The sequence below is a fragment of the Trichosurus vulpecula genome, chromosome 3 (genome assembly GCF_011100635.1).
Source record: "Trichosurus vulpecula isolate mTriVul1 chromosome 3, mTriVul1.pri, whole genome shotgun sequence".
Taxonomy (NCBI): Eukaryota; Metazoa; Chordata; class Mammalia; order Diprotodontia; family Phalangeridae; genus Trichosurus; species Trichosurus vulpecula.
The window spans coordinates 123,874,573-123,898,501 of record NC_050575.1 but is presented as its reverse complement, the minus strand read 5'-3'; the positions used below and the strand labels follow the sequence as shown (position 1 = coordinate 123,898,501).

Here is a 23,929-nt window from a genome sequence, read left to right as displayed (position 1 = left end):
ACATTTGACACACTCATTAGCTGTGTGACCTTAGGCAAGTCACTTAACGCCAACTGCCCTGCCTTCCCTCCTGCAAAAAAAAAAAAAAAAGAAAAACTTAAAAGGAGTTACAACTGGAAAGACCCTTAGAGATCCCTTAGTCCAAATCTTCATTTTACACTGAGCCCCAGAGAAGTGACTTGCTCAAAAGTCAGACAGTGAGTAGCCAAAAAGAGCATCTGAATCCAAGCCCTCTGAGTTCTTTCTATTACACTCTGTGGCTCACTGGCTACATGGTAGGTAAACAGGAAGCTGATTTAGCAAAAGCGACAATCACATTTTAATTCTTTCGTAAGAGAGGCAGAATGAAGCATAAGCAGGGTGGGCAGGAACCTATGTTAAGCACAACATAAAGAGAGAGCAGCAAAGGGCTCTTTTTAATGTGACTTCTTAAAATAGTTTTTAAAATCCATGATTTCATTATCATGGGTACTCTTCCCACTAATAAACATCACAACATCTTAATACTTTATTTGATGATTTCACAAGTTGCTGTGGCCAAAAGTTCATTAGCCAGTGGCCAACCCACTTGCAATGAGCCTTTTTATTCTCAAGCCAGCCCTTTGTGTAAAAGGCACATGGTGTATTTCTGGTCTTTAGAGTCCTTCCAGCTTGGGTAAGATTTGTTAGAACTTATGCTATGTTGGCATACCCTTCAAGATTCCAGGGTCACCAATATGCCGTAACGAGATACTGAGGAAGACTTAAGTAGAAGTTTGTTTTTAATAAATACATATATTTTTAATGCCAGAAAATCCTGATGACAAAAAAGGATTTATTTTGTGATGGGTCAAATCAGGTATGTTTTAGTGATGGTTCAAAGCTTTTTATGAAAACACAGGTATCCATACCAAGGTTCCATTTTCAGACCGTGATAGGCACGTACAAATTCTTTGTCTCAATTTTTCTTGTAGGCCTTTGCTAATTTCAACAGCAGAAACATGTTGATAACCAAGAGTGTAACCTAGGACAAGTCACTTCCCTTCTTTAAATATCAGTTTCTTCATCTGTAAAAATGAGGGGTTTGGACTAGACAGTCTCAGAGGTCCCTTCTAGCATACAATCCATAATTCTATTAGGGGAATCAGACTTCTGAGTGATTTTTAAAATCTTTAGAAAGTTAAGTTTTTTACAACATCTGACAAATTGCTTGCAAAATATGCCTTACATAAAAATGATAATATTGATAATGATAATGAACATAAACATTCAGGAGGTTAAGGACCAAAACGTCTTTAGTTCCATTACTAGTCATGTGTAACCTAGCTAAAGCATAGTAAAAGAAATGAAGCAAACAAATCAACCTTTGGAATCCTCAAAATCTCCATATTCAATGACTATGATCCGAAGCTACCCCAGCACAAGAAGTAAAGGCAAGGACATACTTTCTCTTTCGTGCTGGAAAGTTCTGTTTCAGCCTCAGCTAGGAGTCGATCTGCTTCTCTGAGCTCTGCCCGACGTTTCAGAAGAGTTGACTCAATGCACCCAATTTCATCTATAATTTGGTTGTGGTGTTTGGCTGATGCACGTATTCCTACTTCAGTAACAAGACTGTCACCACGTCCTTCCAAGAAATCCCTCAAAAGAAAGAAATAAATGAAGACAAATAATTGGAAGGATAGTCACTGTTAATGGTTGAGCTTTGCTAATACGCTATTAAGAAAATAATGGTTAAATTAAGGTACAGATAGCATTATAACAATCGTTACTTTGAAAGGCAGATGAAATAAAATTTATTAGGAAGAAGAAAAGGTTCTAGCATCTCAAGGACAATTTTTAAAAAGTAAAAATGAAGGGGGGATTAATACTTCCAGACATTAAAGTATAAAGCAGTAACCATCAAAAGTAAATAGTATTGGTTAAAAACAATAAAATTCAACCATTAGAACAGATGAGAAAAGCAGGAATCAACAACAATTAAACCTAGTAGTTCAGTATTCAATAAACCTATGCACAAAAACTACTTAGGGAAGGACTCCCCAATTAATAAGAAGTGCTGGGAAAAAACTAAGACAATTTGGTAAAAACCAAACCAGTACCTTATACTATATGCTACAAGTTAGGGTATGTGACCTAAATGTAGAAGATGAAATCATGGGGAAAAAAATGAGGTAAAGAGAAAGAAACTCTCTTTTACAACTGTAGCTAGGGGAAGAATTCTTAATCAAATATAAAGTAGAGATGATCACAAAAGATAAAATAGATAATTTGGATTATATGAATTTGAAAAGCTTTTGTACAAACAGAATGAATACACCAGAGATAGAACTATCAAATGAAAAAAATGCCTAAAATATTTCTGATAAAGGTCTAATATCCCAGATATAAAAGAAATAATACAAAGACCAAGATCCATTCTTTAAAGACAGTCAAAGGACATGAACAATTCTCAAAAGAAGAATTTCAAAAGACTGTTCCAATTCATGAATAAAAAAACCTGCAAATTAAAACAACTCTGAGGTTTTGCCCCATCTCATGAATGGACAAAGATGATGAAAAGAACTGAAACAGTAAATGCTAAAGAGAATGTGGAAAGACCGACATACTAATACGCTCTTGGTCAAGCTGTTAATTGGTACAAACATTCTGGAAAACCATTTGGAATTATATGAGAGAAGTCATTAACTTCTCATTTCTTTTGATCCAGAGAGATTTCTCTGGTAGACATCTAACCCAGGGAGGTCACAGACCGAAAGATCTTGTAAAATCTTCATAGTAATACTTTTTTGTGTTCTTTTAGCAAAGAACTGGAAAAAAATGAGTATCCATCAATTAGGGAAGGACTCAATAAATTATGGCACGTTAATATAACAGAATATTATTGCACTGTAAGAAAGGATGAATATGAAGAATTGAAAGAACAGGAATATAAACTGACACAAGGTAGAAGTAAATGGAATTAGGAAAATACTACATATCATCACAAGAACAATTTAAAAGGAAACAATGTTGAATGATTATAATTTTAATTTTGGTCCTCAAATAAAAGTGAATACCTCCAATTTCACTCAATATTCACAAATAAAAACCTCCAATTTCACTGGAGAAGTGGGGGACTATGAATATGGTATGTTGTATATGGTCAGATGCAGTCAATGGGTCAGTTGGTTTTGCTCAACTGTTTATTTTTTGTCATAAGGGGAGGATGGAGGGGATACATCCAGGAATGACTGATATTTAAACAAAAGTTATTAATAAAGCTTCTTATGAACTTCTTAAGAATGTTGGACATGGAGGCAAATTGAGTTATATCTGAATTAGTTCTTATCTTGGAAACCAGGGGTGTCATACAGACAAAAGATGGCTCTCTCTTAGCATCAATGGGACTCGGGAATTGGGGAAAAAACACCACCACTGCATTTTGAGCCAGAGGATCCACGTGCAACCTTCAGCTCTACTATTTACTAGATAGTCACTGAAACTTAAGCACACACATCCCTTCTCTTCTCTGGGCCTCGGTTTCATCACGCATAAAACTGGGGGCTTAGACTAGACGACCTTGAAGGTCCCCTCCACAGCAATGAGTCACTGTTTCCTATGATCTCATGACTTCTAGATAACTACCAAATGAGATTTCTATCCCAATAAGAGATTATTGGCAACAGAATACATGCAGTTTTAACAACCTAAACCTACAGTGATCTGATTTTAAAATGATATTACAAAAATGCATTTCCCCTTAATTAGCTAAAATAATTTCTACTCATCATAGTACTAATAGCTGAAATGTATATAGCACTTTATATAAACTACCACTAATCTCAACAAACATCCTTTATGATGCTATATTGTGGCATGGAGGCTACCCAGTGGAGTAGGAGTTCTGGCAGGAAATTCTACCAAGCAGAAAAAGCTTTCAGAATGAGTCTGGTAATGGTTGTCTGAAGACTAATGTGGCTAATTGGGAAGAGGATTAATTCCAGAAGGTTGGTTACCAGGTAATGAATGTTTTTTAGCCACAGAAACTCATGAAAGGCCATCTACTGAGGTACAGAAGAGCTGTTATTTAAATCAGTGAAGGACGAACCCATACTGATGAAATCATGGACCCGTGAAGCATGAATATGATACACATTATCTCCTTTGAACCTCATAACCATCCTGTGATGTAAGTAGAGCAGGGACTATTATTATTATTTTTTATTTAAAGATGAGGAATCTAAGCCTCAAAAAGGGGAAGGATTCGCTCACTGTTATAGTTTATATGTGGCAGAGCCAGGATTTGGACCTAGGTCACCTGGGAAGATCAGTGCTCTTCCAAATCATGCTGCACCTCTAAATATATGCTCTTACTTTCGTTTGCTGTGTTTCTGGAGGTTCCTATGTATTTCTGCCATTTCTTCTTCTAAGTCTTTTCTCTCATGCAAAAGCTCTTCAATATTTTGATGAAGTTCTTCCATTTCTCTCTTAGCCTGCTTCCTTGCTGCCTTGTCTTCTTGTCTCTTAATTTTGACATGGTGTACAATGTCTTCTAGCCTAGAAATCTCATTCTCCTAAATGAAGAAAAATGCAACAATTAAACAAACAAAAAAAATGAAATGTTTTTCCTCTTTAGTGCCCGTAACCCCATGAATTGTTTTGTTCATGTCTACACTGCAGAAAACCCATGTTCAGCCTATAATCAGTGTTCTTTGTCAACACAAGCCTGTTTTTTCTTCCTTTCAAGAGATCTCATTTTAGTAATACTGCTTACCTGTATTTGGGGGTAACCAATTTATTGTCCTAAGGATAATGCAAGCAACCAGTTAATTCAATGAGGTCATTAAAAAAATCATTCAAAGTCATCCAGTTGTTTCTTCTGGTACAGATAAGAAATGCTAGACTATCTGAATTTTTTACTTTTTAATTAAAATGTCAATGTCAAAAAAGGCAGTGTGATATAATGGCTAGAGGGCCAGCCTTAGAATAAGGAACACCTGGGTGCTAAGTACTGCCTGGACTCCTGATTGTGTGACCCTGGACAAGTCATTTAACCGCTCAGTGCCCCAGGCTCCTCTCTATGATTGTAAATTGCAGTGCAGTGGCTGATCTGCAGAGGGAGTGATCAAATATATCATAGGTTGAGACCAAAAAGGGAAAAAATCACTGTCAAAAGGCATAAGACATATAGCAGAAGGAGAATTATAGGATTCAATATGAAATTGTGTTAGAAACATATGGGCCTGTACAAAATATTTAAAGTATTTTTATAATTATAAAAAAGTGGAAACAAATATGTTATGTCTAATAATTGGGAAAGTTTAATAAACTGCAGCATATGAAAACAACAGAATTATTACTCCACCATAAAAATGACAAATTTGAGGAATACAAAACAAAACAAGAAATTATACAAAGTGATGCAGAATACAATAAGAAAAGTCAGGACACACAAATAGTATTTAAAAACATCAACAAAATTTTGGAAAGTATGTAAAAGAAAATGATAAGAAAGGGACATGGATACGAAGTTTTTTGTTATTATTTTGTTAGTTAATATACACATTTCAAAGCAAACTATAAAGAATTTTAAATGAGTGGTTTTATATATGACTGTTTATTTGAATGTTTTTTGTTAATGACTAAGTTTAGATTTTTAGTCACTCTCATGTTTATCAAAAGGAAAAGAAAGATATAGGAAACTGAAAAATTACAGAACAATATTAATGAGGACATAGTCCTCTATTTTCTCACCAATGCTGTTCTTACATTGGGATATTATCAGATTTAGAATTCCCTTTACCTTGGAATGATGGCCACAGGGGAAGGGGATTCTCTGTCTGTTGCAATGTTGTAGGGGATTCCTTCCCTGTTGTGCCCTGGTGAGGAGCTCCTGTCTCACTCTGGCCTGGTGGGTGACTTTTCCCTTTTTCCTCATAGCAATTTAGCCAGTGACCTCCTTCCCATAGTATCTCAGGCAAGGATCCCAGACTCGCTCTCCATCGCAAGGTAAAAAATGATACTGTACTCCTTTGTTGCTGCCTGTTGGCAGGGATTATACTGTGATGGTGGGGGAGGGGCCTTTTTCAGATGATGGAAAAGCAATGAAGTAGAGAGGAAAGATGTTTCTGGCATCCCAAGTTCTAAGGTAGAACATGGAACCCATGTTTCCATAGAAACAAAGTTATAAATGGTGGCTAGAATGACCAAAGTGAAATTATGGGTCAAATTGACAAGAATGGGCTGGTCTGAGCACCTGGCCACCACATGTAAATGTTTCCAGGGAAGCATTTTCTGAGTTTCAAACACCTGATTTCTAAGTAAGCTTTCAGAACACAGTTCATTCAAAAGTTGGGTAAAGTACAGCAGAAAGAGCATTGGATTTGGAATTAGAGCATCTGCGTTTGAATCCCAGCTTTACTAAGTCATACCTTGGGTAAATCATTTGACCTCCTTGGACTTCAGTAAAAGGGGTAAATTAGATAAAATGGTCTCTAAATTTCCTTTCTGCTCTAAACCCTTTGATTCCTATAATGCCTAAATTTAATTATAGGGAACCAGAAAAATATTGCACATATGTCCTTAGTAAGGATAGGACAAGGAATCCTGAAACGTTATACTGTGGCTGAACCCTTTACTTTGAATAATATGTCAACATAAATAATCCTGGAAAGTACTCACTATTTAGAAGGGATCTTAGAAATTATTTAGTTCAAGCCCCTCATATTATTACAGAGGGGGAAAGCTGAGGTGCAGAGAGAAATGACTTGCCTAAGGTCGAGCAAATTATGTATTAAAGTGGCAGAGCCAAGATTCCAATTCATGTCTTTTGATTATACTAATAAGCAGTGTTTGTTTTCTACTGCACTGCGAATCTTTTAAAAGAAATTTTTAAAAATGCCTACAGCCAACAGCCCCAGATAACAAGGCTGCTGAAGTAACAGTGCTACTTAAAAAGGGATAGTTTCATACCAATTTTCGTCTGACTCCTCTAATATAATTTGTTTTAAGTAAAGGATGTAATCTTTTTTCCTGTCGCTAAGTAATGAGAACAATATTGTATTTAAAGAGTCCTCACTCTAAGATGTTTCATGACATTTTTATTTTCCCTTTACCTTCTTCAACATAATTTCTGACAAAAAATTTGAGAGTTTTGGTTCAATATTTCAATAAAATTCAGCTATTCTCTCAGCACCTATTATGTAAAATACATTGTAATTTTGGCCTAACCATGGATCTGCCTTTTAAAAATGTAGTCATACAACACATTCTACACATTGGGATCACTAGAAGTAAATACAAATTGGAGAAAATGATCATTAAATATCACATTTCTTTGTATTTAGGAATGAGGAGAAACTAGCTCATTGGTCTTCATTATTAATATTTTTTGGTTTTTTTTTGTTTCTTTAAGCTTCCTAGTTTTATTCAAATTGATCATAATGGACATTATTTGAAAATATTTATTGTATATTTTGGATTTAACTTACCTAGACATATGTAACACAAATTTAAAAAAAAATTATGATGTGAATAAAAGATTTAAGTAACTAAAGGAAAATTCAATGTTTGTGTATAGATTGATTCTATAATATAGTAAAAATAAAATTATTCCCTAAATTAATTTACAGACTTAATGCAATACCAATAAAAATACCAATGGTTTTCTTTATGGAACTGGGTAAAATAGTAATGAAATTTAGGGAGAAAAGCAAAGAAACAAGAATATCAAAGGTAAATTTATAAAAAAAGAAAAAAAGAAGATCAGACAAAGGCAGACTTGGCCTCCTAGACTTTAAACATATATAAAACAGCTTTCAGTAAAACTCTGGTACTAGTGAGAGAAAAGAAAAAATTCACACAAAAATTAATGTTTGATAAGCTTGTAGCCAATAAAAAACTGGAGAAGACATTAATTATTTAATAAACAGGAAAACTGGCTATCAATAGGGCAAAAATAGATTTAAATCCTTACCTCATATGATATACTATAATAAATTCCAAATAGACCATGGAATTAAGCATAAGAAAATGAACTACAGTAACAATTAAAAGAAAAGAAAAGAATATATTTCTCTCAATTGTGTAGAAGAGATACACTTTAAAATAGTAAACACGTAAGAAATTATAGGTTTTTTTGAGGATTGGGGAGACATGAGCATGTTTGTAGGCAGTAGGGAAGCATTAGAAATTGGGTCACTTGTGCATGGAGAGGGGTTTGCCTTAGCAAGGAGAAAGGCCAATTCTTCATGTGAGATGGGATGGAGGAGAAAGTGGAGAAAAACACGTATCTTAGTGATGTGACATAAGGAAGAGGGAACAAGAGGGAGCTCTTGGTGAACGGCCTCACGTTTTTAGTTTAGTATAAGGCAAGGTTTTCAGCTGAGATGGTGGGAGGGGTGGGGTGTGACAGATCCATGAGAGGTTTGCTGAGGTATGAAAAGGGAGGAGGAGGTAAAAGAGAAGAAACAATCAAGGATGACTTCAAGGAAGGCCTGGGTGACTGGGTGGATGGTGATGTCCCCTTACATAGATGGGGGTGAGTTCAGAGGGTTTCATGAGGGACAAAGGTAGAAGAATGACTTGGATGCCAGTAGATAACAGGAACAAGGATCCAAACAGAATGCTACAAATGGGTGGAGTGAACATGAAAGGAAGAAAGGTCACTGGGATATGGGAGCGGAAGAGTCTAAAAGTGTCAATGGGGAGCAAAGTATATGCTGATTTGTCTTTCGGGTCTGCTGTGTTGGAGGCACAAAAAAGGAGCAAAATTTCCTAGAAAGAGTGACCAAAGATGAAGTATTTTCCATGGAGAATGTGAGAAGAAAAGTTTAAATATGACTAAGTGGTGCAGCGGAAGAGGATGAGAGAGAACAATGATGGAAGAAAAATTAGGCTTAATTGAATAAAGGCAAAAATGAGGGAGTAGGTAGAAGGAAAGGGGGTTTTCACCTTAATAGGTGGCAATTCTGGAGGGTAGGAGATTTCCACAAGAGATGAAGAGATGACTTACAAGAGAGGAAATACAGGTATTTCAAATAATCACTTGGAAAAATATTCTCTCTCACCTATCAGAAGAATGCAAATTAAAACAACTATGAGGTACCACTCAATATCCACTAAATTGACAAAAGTAACTAAAAATAAAGATTTCTGCTAAATACATGTAACAATTATTTGGAATTGCAAAGAACCAAAAACAAATATCCAAAAGTAGGTGAAGAGCTGAATAAACTACTGTATCTCCACATAACAGAATCCTATGGTACCATTAAGATTATAAATATAAGGAATAGAAAAAGAAATATGAGAAGACTTAATGAAGTAATGCTTAGGGAAGAAAGCGAAACCAGAAGGTTACACACTACTATGATTACATCTTTTAAAATATATACAGAAATAAAGAGAAGAATGAACAAAGAGAAGGAAGAAAGATAAGGGGAAGTAATAAGTTGTTATGGACATATATGTAGGAATTAAAAAGTATTACTAGCTGCAAATGTATGTAATTGTCTATTTGGTTCTTATGTTTAAAGTTAAGTGAATATTAAATTGTTTAATAAAATATTTATATAAAATCTAAAATACAAATGGAAACTGATTATTTTACATTTTATCTACCAAAGCTGACTGACAACCAATTGTGCGTCATGTATTATTGGGCGCATTGAACAATTATTTCTAGACCAATCTTCGCTTGTTCTCTACATCAACTGAACACATATATTTTGCAAAAGCAATATGTACAGCAAAGCTGATGTCCTCAATAATGTTTTTTTTCCTTTTCTTTTTGGAAGCCCTTGGTTTGCTTTGTAGAATTCCAAGGTCTCAAAGAACATAGTTTAAAAAATGCTGTTGGATACTGTATCAATACTTTTGACTTACCAAGTTATGATGTTCAGGTACGTTGCAGTGAAGGACTCCCATCGGAATGAGTGGGATAGAAAAGTGAGGAGGAGGAGGTCCATAAACGATGTGTGTTCCAGCAGGAGGAGGGCCATAAATAACTGTTCCAGGTTCAAATGGTCTGCCATTAATTGGTACAGGAGGAGGAGGAGCATACAGCACATTTCCCTGAGGGACAGGTGTGCCATCTGGAAATACAGTATAAATAACAGATCCAGGAGGAGGTACAAATGAAGAGTCCACTTCACCATCCGGTTCACTTTCTTCCTTGCTATCTCCTCTATTTCCTTCACCTTTACAGAAAGAAACAGAATGAGATAACCAATGTCACTGCATTTGTGTTTTCTAGTTCAAAAAATTAAGTCATAGAATCTTGAAGCTGGGAGGGCCTTTAAAAGTCAATTTAGTACAATTCCAATTTGAGGTATAAATCTCTTTTCCAACATCTCTGATAGATGGTGACACAGCCTCTAATTTAAGACCTAAAGGAAACTTAGCACATCACATCACTAGGTAGTCATCATCATTGGTGCATTGTTTGGGAGTTCCTTCACATACTGCACTACAATTGGAACCCTTGTAACTTCTACCCATTGTAGTAGTTCTTGTGCGCTAGGGCCATATAAAATAAATCTAATCCCTTTCTCTCATGATTGCCCACTCTTCCAATAACTGAAGACTACAACAATGTCTCCTCTAAGTTTTCTATTCTTCAGATTAAACGACCAGAGTTCCTTGAACACTCATGAGATGGTTTCAGCTCCCCCCATTATCCTAATTACACTTCTTTGAATAAGCTCCCACTTGTCAATGATGCTTCTAAGGTGCTGAATGTATAAGGGAATGCAGTACTTCATACACGGACTGAACAATTAGGACAGTAGGACTATCATCTTCCTTGTTCTGGATGCTATATATCTATTAAGGCAATCAAATATACATCTTCAGCACCAAGATTAATATGATTACAGTAAGAACAGGCATTTATAGAATGCTTTCAGGTTAATGTGTCATGCATTTTACATGCATTAACTCAGCTGATCTTCAAAAGAATCCCGTAGGCAACAAATGTGGTGTAGTCATTGCACAGAGTGGTGGGCTTGGAGTTGGGAAGATCTGAGGGTTGAAACTGTCTCAGATACTTATTAGCTATGTGACCATGGGTCACTTGAGCTCTTTCAATCTTAGTTTTCTTCTCTGTAAAAAACAGTAGTGCTTGCCTCACAGGGTTTTTGTAAGGGTTGAATGAGAGAATATTTATAAAGCACTTTGCCAACTTTAAAGCCCTATTTAAATATTAGCTCCTACTATTCTCTTCATTTTATACATGAAGGAATTGAGCCTTGATAGAAGTTAAATAACCTAACAGCGTTACAGTGACTGAACTGGAACTTGAACCCAGATCTTTCTGACTCCAAATTCAGCACTCACAGTGAACACAGAAGCAAACATTCTGTCAAACAGATATTCAGAGATGGAAAAGGTCATATACAATGGGAGGGCAACTAGTCAGGTGAATATTCTTTTTCCCTGGCATCCTTCCATTATAATATATGAGTTGCTATATACCTTCCTTCATATATCTGCACAGGGAGCACTCATAGTTTTAATACAATAAGAAATTGGCAATAATATTCACATTTCTACAGTACCTTAATACTTACTAAGTACCTCCTCTTACAAGAACCCTGTGAGGGAGATAATGTGAACATTATTATCCCCATTTCACAAATAAGGAAACTGAAGGTCAGAATGGATTAATAACCTGCCCAGCCATATACAGCTAGGAAATATCAGAGCCAGGTCTTGAATCCCTTATCCCGGAATCTCAGAATGTGAAGGTTTCCCAGAAGCCACCTTGTTCAACATATACTGATTCCTAGTCCAGGATCTTTACAATACATCCCACTATCCACCAGACTTTGGTTTATATTTTTGAAATAAAGTATCCTAATGATATACTTTTTAGTCTCCTCAACTGCAAAATGGGGATAATAACCACAGCTAGCTCCCAGGGTTGTTGTGAAGATCCAATGAGATAGTAATTGTAAAGCACTTTAGCACAGTGCCTGGCACATAGGAGGTACTTTCCTTCTTTTTGTTAATTTACCTTAGCTGTTACTTCGCTTATACATTTTTGCTAAAGGGATGTGAATTCTTTTTCTCAATGGTTAGAAACTGAATTCATGTGATCCAACTTGCCTTTGTTTGAACAAATTTTATGCAGTCCACTTCTGACTGGAGAATAAATCCAATATCCTGATGCAACATCTTTTCTCTCACTTTGCTTGCCAGGGCCATACTCCTTTCGGAGTGGGGTAAAGGATGCGTATTTTAGGCCAATACCAGAGTCTTTTGTACTCTGAGATCTGGGACTAGAAATCTAAAACAGTTAACAGCATAACATTTATGTAAACCAAACGTTCATTTCTCTTCACTAATTCTAGAAACTTGTCTAGAAAGTGCTCCTTTTGCATCATAAAAACATAATTCCAATGGTCACCAAAGAGAAAAAATCAGAAATTAATATGCCCTATTGGTGTTTGACTAATAGGAACTAAGAATAAAATATAGGACCAGGAATACTGCAGTTAATCTCAGTACCTCCTAACTTGAATGACTTAAATTACAAAATGTTACAGCTTGAAGAGATCTTAAAAATTGAATGTCAGAGAGGTGAGAGGGATCTTAGAACATGGAACATTAGAACACAGTGTTTCAACTTGAAGAGATTTCAGAGATCACATAATTTCATTCAATCCAAAAAGCATTTAGAAATCCCAAGGCACTGGGGGAAAAAAGGCAAAATGAAAAACAGTTCTTGCCATCAAGAAGTTTATATTCTAAACTGAAGAGGCCCAATCTCCTATTTTATGGAGGAAGGAAATAAGGATTTACCCAAAGATTGAAAGGAAGTACAATCCTTTGAAAGGAAATGATTTACCCAAGATCACACAGCTAGTTTGCAGCTAATATATTATCACTCAAAAGCACAGACTGAGATTGATTACAATATATCAAAAAATTCAGTGGTCAAGTTTTAGTTGGAATATCCTGTGAAAATAAATTGAGTAATAATATTTGAAAAAAAAACCAAAGCATTACATATTTCTTGAATCAGCATGGTACAGTAAGAAGAAAAACCCAAATCCAAAAACAAAAACAAACTAGACATGAAATCAAAATACCTGCGTCCAAGTCCCTCTAGCTTTGTGATTATGGGTAAGTCACTTATTTCTCTGGGTCCCAATGAAACATAGCTATGAAATCTACATTTACAAAAGGGAATACAATAACTACACTTCTCTGAAGAGTTGTGAGAAAAGCACTTTGTTTTCAATGTTAATAAAAATAAACTTCCTTGGGAAGTTTCCATTTATTTTCCATAGACATTTTAAATATTAAGACTCTATATTTACATTTTTTCATAGAAACTTCTGGTCTTTTATCTGGGTTATTCTCTGATTCACCACCATATTTAGGAAGAGGACATATACTTCCATCATACTTTCCCACAGAAGAGTCATGGTTCACCCCCTCGTTACACCCCATCGCCCAAGAGATTTCATACTTTTGATGATGATGATGATGGCATAAAGTACCAATATCCTCGTCTCTTGAAAGGGTCTGCTATGCTGCTAATGTAATCATTCTGGTGGGAAAGGGTACGTCGGAGCTCTGTGATTTCATCCAACAGACTTTCTATTTCTCCTTTGCTGTCTGTAAAGGAATTGTGACACTCTCAGAAGTGGGGGTAAAACCATGGAGCTCATTTCTTCGAAACATCTGCAAAGTACTAATCCGTGCGAGGCCATGAAGCTTAGCAATATTATAAAGCTGATTTCAGATCTGGACTTTTTATTTTAGGTCTTATAGAAGTCAGCTTTGGGGTACAAGTACTTATATCATTACTTTATATCAGGACCAATGTGTTATTATTTTACTGAACTTTCTCAGTATTGAATTACTATTCAATATCTTCACAGCTGGGCACAACTAGGTGGCACAGTAGAGTGTCAGGCCTAGAGTCAGGAAAACCTGAGTTCAAATACAGCCTTAGACACTCACTAGCTGTGTGACCCTGATTAACTCTCTTAACCCTCTTTGCCTCAGTTTCTTCATTTGTAAAATGAGCTGGAGAAGGGAATGGCAAACCACTCCATTATCTTTGCCAAGAAAACTCCAAGAAGGGTCGTGAAGAGTCAGACACAACCGAAAGTAAGTAAACAACAATAAAACAATTTTTATAGCTATACTTTAAGGATCTGTGATATAACCAGTATAAGTATTCCCTTTCTACCAAAAGAGATCACAACCCCTCCATGTCATAGTTGACTGTATGTTGCTATAGCTGAATAAATTAATCTTTTCTTTGATGGCTAGCCCCTGGTGATGAACCTCTCTGTCTTTCACCAGGACAGCACTTAGATGAAAGACACACAATCCATCACCAAGTCCATATTAGAAATCTGATCAGCCTTGATAGGACTTGTCAGAGTTTATATCCTGAAAGTAAAGCTTTTAAGAAACTCAGGGTCACTTTCATGCTAGTACGAGGCATCAGAAAAGGACTTTGGCAGAAGCTCTACAACTAAGGATAATAATAACTAAATTTATGTTTAATAACCATGAAAGAATTTTCTGAAGAAGGTAAAAGTAGTAGAACAATTTAATTTTAGAAAAGGAAGATCAATACGAAAAGGAATGACAGAAGTAAATCACTTGTATGTAAATGGGAGGAAGAATCAACCTAAAATACTTTACCAGCCCCAGTATGATCAAGTAAACTCCACAGCCTTTCAATTTCTGCTCTTTGTCTTTTCATTATATCATTCAATTGATCAATTTCTAGCATTTGGGAATTTGATTCAAAGGCACCTGTGTCTGCCTTCTCCACATCAACTTGAAACTGTTGAGACAAAAACAACCAAAGTTCTAATTAAATTTCTCTTCAAAGTACTTACTTTTACCAAGTGATCCTTATTGCAGAAATCTTCACTATATAGCATGATATGGTAGAGAGGATGCCAGATCAGTTTATGACTCCTAGCTCTGTCACTTCCTGATTGCATGACTAGGGACGAATCACTTTACTTCCCGAGCCTAGCTTCTCTGGACCCCAAAGTAAGAGCACTTTGTAAACCATAAAACCCTACAGAAATGTCAGCTATCTGTTTTAGAGTGCCCACACATCATATTGCTTTATATGAAGTTGCACAACAAAATCCCTTGAGTTGTCTATCATAATAATTTAGTTTCATGATTTCATAGGACATGCTAATAAAAACCGTGCCAAAAAAAGGCTACAGGATGCATACAGTTTCCCATTTTGATGTCTTTGTTCATATTTCTTCCCTAACCTGAAAAGTTTTCTCTCCCCAATCTTTATTCAATGAACCTTCTTACCCAATCTTCAAGGCCCAGCTCAAAAGCTACTTCCTCCAGGAAGATTTCCCTGAGTCCTCCTTCCCACGCTACCCCAATAGTAGGATCACTCCTTGAAACATCAAATAAAACTTTGTACCTCTCTTACACTATTGTTATATTCTATTTGGCACGTATTGATGTTTATGTCCCATATCCTTTCCTCAACTGAGTCTCTGAGGGCAGGAATCATGTTTAATCAATCTCCCTCTATCCCCAGTGCCTGGATAGTGCCTTGAGTGTTGTGGATACTTAATAAATACTGCACAGAGCAGGTGCTGAATAAACGAATGAACAAACTAGTGAGATGCACTTACTTGCTTTTCTTTCTGCCTCAGAAGGTTCTGCAGCAGCTCGATTTCTGCCTCGGCTCGAGTGAGGTCCCGGGCTGCCTGGGCTGCCTGCCTGCTGAAGTGCTCAGCTTCCTGGAGCCTCTAAAGTGACAAGGAAGGTTCAGAAACAGTAAGCACAAACTCATCTTTCCCTTCTTTAGTCCTACTGATCTTCACATGCTAACATTCCCATGAACCTGCATTTGTATGGTGTCCAAAACCAGAAGGCCTTTCCATATTTCCAGATCTTACTCACCTTGGAAGCCCTCACTCAGGTCTTGCCTCTTTCATGAAGTTTGTGCTTATGACCTCTCTATCTCTCTCTTTGGTGAGCTGCTAATAGTATGTATGGTCATTTAGCACATAATAAAGGAGCCCTTCAAAGAATGATTAAGAGCTAGAAGGGGCCTTGGAAATAATCTTATCCCATTCATATACATGTTCCACCACATGCTGTCAGCACAGGGTCTTGCTCAGGTACCACTGATTAGTCTTTGTTCTCCAATGACAGCAGTCTGCAAACTCTGCAAGAGTTTATCTCACATTTCTCCTCTCCATATATTCTAGGCTCCACTCAAACTGTACTACTCAATGTTCCCCGGATGTGCCCTACCCTGCTCTTCCCTCCTTGCTTTGGTTCATGTTATTCCCTCCTCCTCCTCCTCCTCCATCTCTCCTTGTTGAAATTCTACTTATTCTTCAATAGTAATAATATAAACATCAGTAATAGCAATCACTATCACTAATACAGTCCTTTAAGGTTTACAAACTGCTTTCTTCATCACAATCCAATGAGGTGGGCACTGAAAATATCATTAACACTGTTTTACAAATGAGAAAATTGAGGCCTACAAAAGTTAAGTGATTTGCCTATGGTTACCCAGACAGCAAGTCAAAGAGCCAGAACACCCTATGTTTCAAGTCTACCATCCTTTCCACTTGAATGTCTTTTCCTCCAGGAACCCTTCTTTGATATCCTATTAACCAAAAATGATCTTTCATTCCTCAGAATTTACACAGTACTTTGTATCCCTCTTATAACATTAACATGCAAATGACTATAATACAAAGTGGAACATTAGCTGTTACATATGTGTCTCCCACCCTGGCCTCTAGAACAGAAACAGAGATCAGGCTGGCTCTTCTTGGTGTCTCCTGTAGTGCCCTTAGCACAGGGCCAAAAGGTGTGGGACTTACATAACTTACCAGGTTAAAATCATGCCAGGTACTTAACTAATCTTTACTAAACTGAACTGAGGAACGTATATAATAATATGATGTCCCCACCAAGGGTCTTGAACAGTAATTCAATTCAACAAACTTTTACTAAACTCCCACTGTGTACAAGGCACTTGGGGCACAAAGACAACCGAGCAGTTTCGGTCCTGAAGGAGCCTTCGTTTTACTGAAGGGGCCACAACACATACACAGTTGAGCAGATGTAAAATACAAGCAAGACAAAATACTTTCTAGAGGCAGAGAGCCCTCACAACCACTGGGGACAGGTAGGTCAGGAAAAGTCCAGTGCAGGAAGTGGCCCCTGATGGGGGGGTGGTGTCTGAAGATAAGATCTCTGAGAAAGGTTGGAACGCTGTGTATGAAAAAGCTAGCATATCAGTTTCGCTGGAACAGGAAGCATGTGAAATAAAATCAGAGAAATGTATTAAGCAGGATTGTGGAGGGCTTTAAATATCAGGCTGAGAATTCTGTATTTTATCTTAGGGGCAATAGGGAACCACTAAAACTTTCTGAGTAGAAAAGTGGGATGGTCACTGTTTCAGGAGTACTAATTTGATTGCTGTGTATGAAGAGTGGATTAGAGAGGAGAAAAATTGGAAGGAGGGAGACTAATGAGGAGGCTACTGCAACAGAATAGGAATGAGACACAGGTGACAACCTGAACTAAGAGGTAGCTGTGTGACTACAGAGAAGGGGATGGAGAGAAGAGATGTTGTGGAGGTACAATAAACCAGCAAGTGCTTAATTGTTTGTTGAGCTGAATTGAGGGTAGGGGCCATGTCTCGTTGAGCACCTAACCTGGCACACAGTAGGTGTTTCACGTTTATCCAGCTGAACAGAAGTGAGAGGGAGGACTGCGTTTCCCACTTAAGTGTCCTCTGCAGCGCCTATCTTAGGGTGGCAGACATGTGGTGGATGATCTTACTCTTTTTGTAGGAAAAGTACTGAATTCTTGCCTTTACCTATGCTCTTCTGCTGTCTCCACAATGTTGGAAATGAATGGAAATGGAAATGCTAGAAAGGAAGAAAGAGCCCCTACTTACAGCCAGGGATCTGCAACAATAGTTTGTTGATAATTTAAGAAAATTCCGGAGAAACAGGTAAGGGACAGAAGTTCCTACATGCCCAAATGATGCCAGCATCTTTAGAAATGACCTCAGTGATATGTATCTACACCCAGAATCACCTCAGCACGATCTTGGTTGATCCTGAGGATGGTCCCATGGAGAGACTTTAGCTGGTCCTTGGCAATGCAGAGCTCTGCAGTTGCTTGTTTATCAGAAGCAGCCACAGCCTTCTTTAGCTCTTTCAGTTCTCTATCCAACCCAAGGAACTGCTTCTGTGACCTGGCCTCTTCTAGCTTTTTCTAGGGGGAAAAAACAAAACAAAACATAAAAACATAAAACTGAAAGTGATGAATCACTATAAAGGAGATTTAAAAGGAGGAACGAAAAACACCCTATCACAAAAAGAGGTTGTGCAAGATACAGGAAAAGACCACCATATCTGAGGTCGGGTTGGGCTGAGAGTCTCATATGTTCTGCTACATACTACCTGTCTGCAGCATGACATTCAGATCTTTGAGCCCCAGTTTCTTCAACTCTGCAACGAAGGGCTAGATGACCTCTAATGTCTTATGATCCTGAATGGTCAGACTGTTCATTTCTCCTACACTGAAAATTATGCTACACCTATAAATGAGAGACCTGGAATGAAATTGGTGATTATCATCAGTTTTAACACCAATATTCTGGGGATCGTGACTTTTATCAATAACAGTTATTCATATTTCTATAAAAACTTTGATATTTTCCAAAGCATTTTTCTTACAACAATCCTATAATGGAAACAGTATGAGTAATAACATCTCTGTCTTTCAGATGAAGAAACAGGGGCACATAAAAGTTAAGTCACTTGCACAAACAGATGCCCAGATAGTGCTTTGTAAAATGTATGGTATGACCAGAAATGGAAGCTATCAGTATTATGTTTACTCTTGATGGTAACACAAAATTAATAGAAACAAAAGATTCGGAATTTAGGCCCAAAGCTTCCCCTCTACCCGCCCCCCTCATCTTACCATACTGCCTGCTTCTCAATTACAAGAACTGGAAGTCAGAAAATATTTTTAAGGATTGGTACTCTGTTTTCTTTTCCCTCACCTTATTCTCTAAATCTTCTAGCTGTGTGAGAATCCTCTCCTTCTCCTCATCAGCTTCCTGAAGTTGAAGATCTGTAAAACCTTGAATTTCCTCCATGCTCTTTAGATTTTCTTGCAAATAATGAATTTCATTCTCTAGTTGTTGAATTTTAGCTTCATGCTGCCTTTTATCAGACTGAATCTGCAAAAAAAAAAAACCAAACAACCCCCAAACAAACAAATTTCAATTATGGTCTTCAGGAAAGTTATTAAAGAATATTGTCAACAAACTTTCAGGGAAGTTACATTTCCATTATCAAATGGTAATACTGAAATTTTATGCAAAAGAACTGTATAAGAAGAAAATAATGGTTTAATTTTGAAAGCTTTCCAGGACCCATTTTACTGTGTCATCAATATGTCATCACAAAAAGAGTCATATCCTTGTACTATTATATTGAGAGACTTGATACATAAATGTAAGAGATAAGAACACACTTCCCTAGATCCCAAAGCAAAGAGGATACATGAAAAAATATGAAATGTATTTTTCTTTTCTTTTTTTGAACTGGAAAAGATCATAGAACCTAGTAAAGCACAGAACATCAGAACTAGAAGGAAACTACAGCTCAAAAAAACCTTGTAAGAGATACTGTCAGGACATAAAACATCAGCACCAAAAGGCACCTCAGCACCTAGAACGTTAGAAGGTAGGACACAAGAGTCCTTAAAGTCACAAGGGGCCTTAGACATCATGTGATTTAACTTTCATTTTGCAGAGGAGGAAACTGAGGCCCAGACAGGCTAAGTTATATGGCTAGTAAGGAGCAGAATGAGGAGTAGAATTCAGGCTACTGAATTTTTAAAAGCCATATTCCACAGAGGATTTCAATCACACCCAGCTAGTTTTATTCTTTGTAACCAAGATATGGTTTCCATCAGAAAGGAAACATTGCAAGTTGCTGAATGAAAAGCAATACTCTGCCCCTATAGCTGGATCACTGTCATTTAGTTCTTAAGCTTCTATCTTACTTTTGCATCTGCTGCTTTTTCACAGGCCTTCCTGTACTCCTCTTGTCCCTCTACCAGTTTCTCCTTTTGAAATGCCATTTCTTCCTGCAGTTTTCGCTCTCTACCTAGTGCCGCCTCTTTTTCCTGCTGGGCACATGCAAGGATTTCATTGAACCACTTCTGTAAATCAGCAAGACTTTTCCCTAGAACATCCGAAGGATTGAGGCACCTGCTAAAGAAAAAAGACATGTACAATATAAACAGAAAATGTTAAATTTTCTGGAGACTGCTATACACCGATGCAAAATAATGAAGTTTGGCACAACAATTTGTTTTAACAATCCATATTTACTAAGCCCAATTTGTAAGACATGTTAGGCTCTCTTCACTTTAGCACGGTAGAAAGAAAAGAGTACTTACTCTGCCTTTAATTCACTGGGCAACCTTGGGCAAGTCATTTGTCACTAGTTTTCAGTTTTCTCACTTGCAAAGTGGAGCAGCAAGACTAGATGATCTTTAAGGTCCTTTCTAGTACTAATATTCTATGATTTCAGTGGGTTTAATAATTGTTACAACTAGCTAATAATAACAGTAATTGAGAATTAAAAGGTTTACAAAATACTTATTTCATATAGGTATCTCAAACTCAACATATTCAACATTGTCTTCCCCGCTAAAACCATCCCTCTTTCTAACTTCCTTGTTTCTGTTAAGGAAACATCATTCTCTAGAAATATGATTTATTTTTATTTACCAAAGGCATGAAAGTTCTAAAATAAATGCATACAAAAGTGAGAGAGAGTTGAATTTTGTTATTAAAAATACAGGCCTTATAAAAGGTTCTATTAAAAACTTCATCCTCACACCCCTAATCTAATGTCTCTATATTTCCAGCTTAAATAATTGGGCACGGTGCTGTATTTCTGCTATCTTAACTATAACTTACCCAATTTCCCCAACTCCTGTTTCCAACTTTTGCTTCAGTTCTTCCACACGAGCTGCTACTTCTTCTGGCTGAAGCAGGCCGCCAACCATATGATCAAGTTCATTTTGAAAATCTTCAAGCTGCTGTTTTAGGAGACTATTGTCATCCTAGAAGAATAAAGGAAAAGGTTTCACATTCTTGAAAACGAGAGTTTGTGCTCCTTATCACATAACAGTTTTCATGTTTGTCTTTGGCCTATTTTAAATTTGGAAACAGTCTTTTCCACAGCAGTTAGGTCCATGCACCAATAAAAAGCTAAAACTTGACTATTGCAGCTTCTAAAAGAATTTACAGTGCTATCTATCTCTGTATGGTGAAGTTGCTTTGGATTTGCATATTCAAACTCTAGTTATTTCACAGGCAAGATAGATTTATAATTTCCTGAAACAAAACAATGTTCCTTCCATCTTTCAAATAAAAATAAAGTGCTAAAAAAACCCACCACCTTGACACAAAGTATATCTAAGGTACAGTAAAAATCCAAAGCTGAGAAAACTAAGATTCTCTTTCAATATCTCATCAGGCATTTTCAAAATGTGCTGCCAGGGAAGTTGAAGCTCTGGTAGGTCCTGTGTACCAAGCTTAAAACAGTGAAGGAACGGACTCTATTATCACTTAATGATTAGCCTAGCAAGGTACGGTTAGGCTCATTGTCAGAAGGCTGGCAGCCAGATAATTTATTTTGGCCGCGGAAACTCATGAAGATTTCAGGGGTTCTTAACTTTTTGTGCATCCATGGCCCCCTCTGGCAGTCTGGTGTAGCCTATTCTTCTTTGAACAATATGAGTAAGGACTCCTTCTCAGAAGAATATTTTTAAATGCAGAAAATATGGATGATCCCAAAGGAAATTTGTAAATATATCCTGAAATGCAACTGTCATAATATTTTTAAAAATAAGTTTATATTTATTTTTATTTTATTAATATTAATATATATTTTAAAATAGCTCAAGTAAAGAGCCCCTAAAGTATGGAGGAGTTTTGATCTGCTTTAATAGAATGTATACTCACACCAATGAAACGAGAGATCCTCAAAGTATGGAAGAAAGCCAATAATGTCAGGCTCTTTTACTTGCCCTGGCTCCATCTCCAAGAATTGAATAATTAGTATATGGGGAACCCAATATCACCCTCTAACCAAAAAATTCACCTCATTTATAAAATACTGCATAGCATACAAAGTATCTTATAAGACCTCTGCGAGGCAAATAATGCAAGTTTTATTATTCTTATATGGATGAGGCTGAGAGAGAGGAAGTGACTCACCTTTAAGATCAAACAGTTACTAACAAATGGTGGAGCTGAGATTGGAACCCAGGTCTTCTGGCACTAAGTTCAATTCTTTTTGCAATAACTTTTCCATACTTTATAGGGCAGAATTTAACCACAAGATTTGTACATCTTGGGTACTATCCAGGAGGTTTCAGTTACCAAAGAAGCAAAAAGACTTTACTTAAGTCTATTTGATTTATCCAGTGGTCCCATAGCATAGATCCTGAAAACAGGCTCACATCAAGACTCTGGTGGATTTGAAAGGAGGCTGGCGTAAATTTACAGCAGTGGGACTTACATACCTTTGTCACACATTAAAAATCAAAAGCAAATAGAGTGGTTGTTACACGTGCTCCAAAGGTCAAACCAAAAATAGCTAAAATTAAATTCTACATTATTTCATTTATTTACAGAATCACAGAACCTCATTCATTCCATCAACAAACATTTAAGTAAGGTGCCAGGACTATAGAGGAGATGAAAAGTTTAGATAAGATAGATCCTACCTCATGAAGCTTACAGCCTAGGATAGGGATAAGACACCAGTACAGGTAACTATAATACATAATATTAAATTATAACTATAATTTAGAAGTGCAGAACTCAGTATTATGTGAGGTCTGAGAGAGAGGACCACCTATCAAATGGAGCTAATATTTACAGGGTTAAGAGGCAAGAGCTTTTTACACTATGAAGCTCTACAGAAATTCAAAATACTATTAATACCAATTTGCATCTATTGTTATTATATCACTAAAACCACCACTTTGCTTCAATGTTGCCTTCTACTGATAAAGTTCAGCAGAGAATACCCTAGTTACAAGAGAAAAAATCTTTATCCCTTTTTATCACTATAACAACCACAATATACAGTGTGTTCACAAAAGTATCTCAAAATGACTGTCACTTGAGGAAATGAAGGCAGAACATTTTCCATGGGAGTCTTCTACTTCTTTAGAAGCACTTATTAAGGTTCTCAGGAATCTGTAAAATATATATTTGATTTGACTATCTCAAATCAGGTCCTTTCAAATTAACGCAAAATATAAACCATCTTTGAGATCTATGTTCACCTCTTGCTTGGACAATGGCAAAGTCCTCCTCATTGGTCTCCCTGCCTCAAGTCTCTCCCTTTTCCAATCCATCCTTCAGACAGCTGTCAAGATGTAGCTCCCTAGGGTCAAAAATAACTCTTGTGTTTGGTCTTTAAAGTCTTTCACAATCCGGCTCCAACCTACCTCTGTAGTCTTATTATACATTAGTCCCCTTCACACACTCTACAGTTAAGCCAAACTTCCTTGCTGGCTCTTGGACACAACATTTTATCTCTCATCGTTGTGCCTTTGTATAAGCTGTTCCCATGCCTAGAATGCACTCTCTTCTCACCTCTGCCTCTCAGAATCCTTCATTCTTTCAAAACTCAGTTTAAGTCTTCCCTTACACAAGAGGCCTTTCTTGATCACCCCGGTTACTAGCCTTCTCTTCCCCTACCCCCAATATTTTATATGAGAGTAAGGGCTATTCCTTTCTTTGCCTTCATATCTCCAGAGCCTAGTATATAGTTATTATTTAATAGATACTTGTTCACTGATTGATCCTCAATAACAACACCACCTTAAATTTATTATTTAATGTTATTGTTATAAAGCACCTTACGTGTAT

General features: G+C 36.8%; 1 protein-coding gene across 1 annotated transcript in view; it reads right to left on the bottom strand.

The window, feature by feature from the left end:
- CNTRL (centriolin) overlaps positions 1-23,929 on the bottom strand; it is a 90,223-nt gene that overhangs the window by 23,020 nt on the left and 43,274 nt on the right. The window contains exons 17-27 of the mRNA XM_036750283.1: positions 20,957-21,102; positions 20,032-20,242; positions 19,022-19,201; positions 18,046-18,225; positions 15,606-15,722; positions 14,629-14,773; positions 13,436-13,584; positions 12,067-12,247; positions 9,844-10,157; positions 4,333-4,532; positions 1,425-1,617 (exon numbers count right to left, since the gene is read on the bottom strand). Coding sequence (XP_036606178.1) covers positions 1,425-1,617; positions 4,333-4,532; positions 9,844-10,157; positions 12,067-12,247; positions 13,436-13,584; positions 14,629-14,773; positions 15,606-15,722; positions 18,046-18,225; positions 19,022-19,201; positions 20,032-20,242; positions 20,957-21,102 — 2,016 coding nt within the window. The remainder of the gene's footprint in view (positions 1-1,424; positions 1,618-4,332; positions 4,533-9,843; positions 10,158-12,066; positions 12,248-13,435; positions 13,585-14,628; positions 14,774-15,605; positions 15,723-18,045; positions 18,226-19,021; positions 19,202-20,031; positions 20,243-20,956; positions 21,103-23,929) is intronic.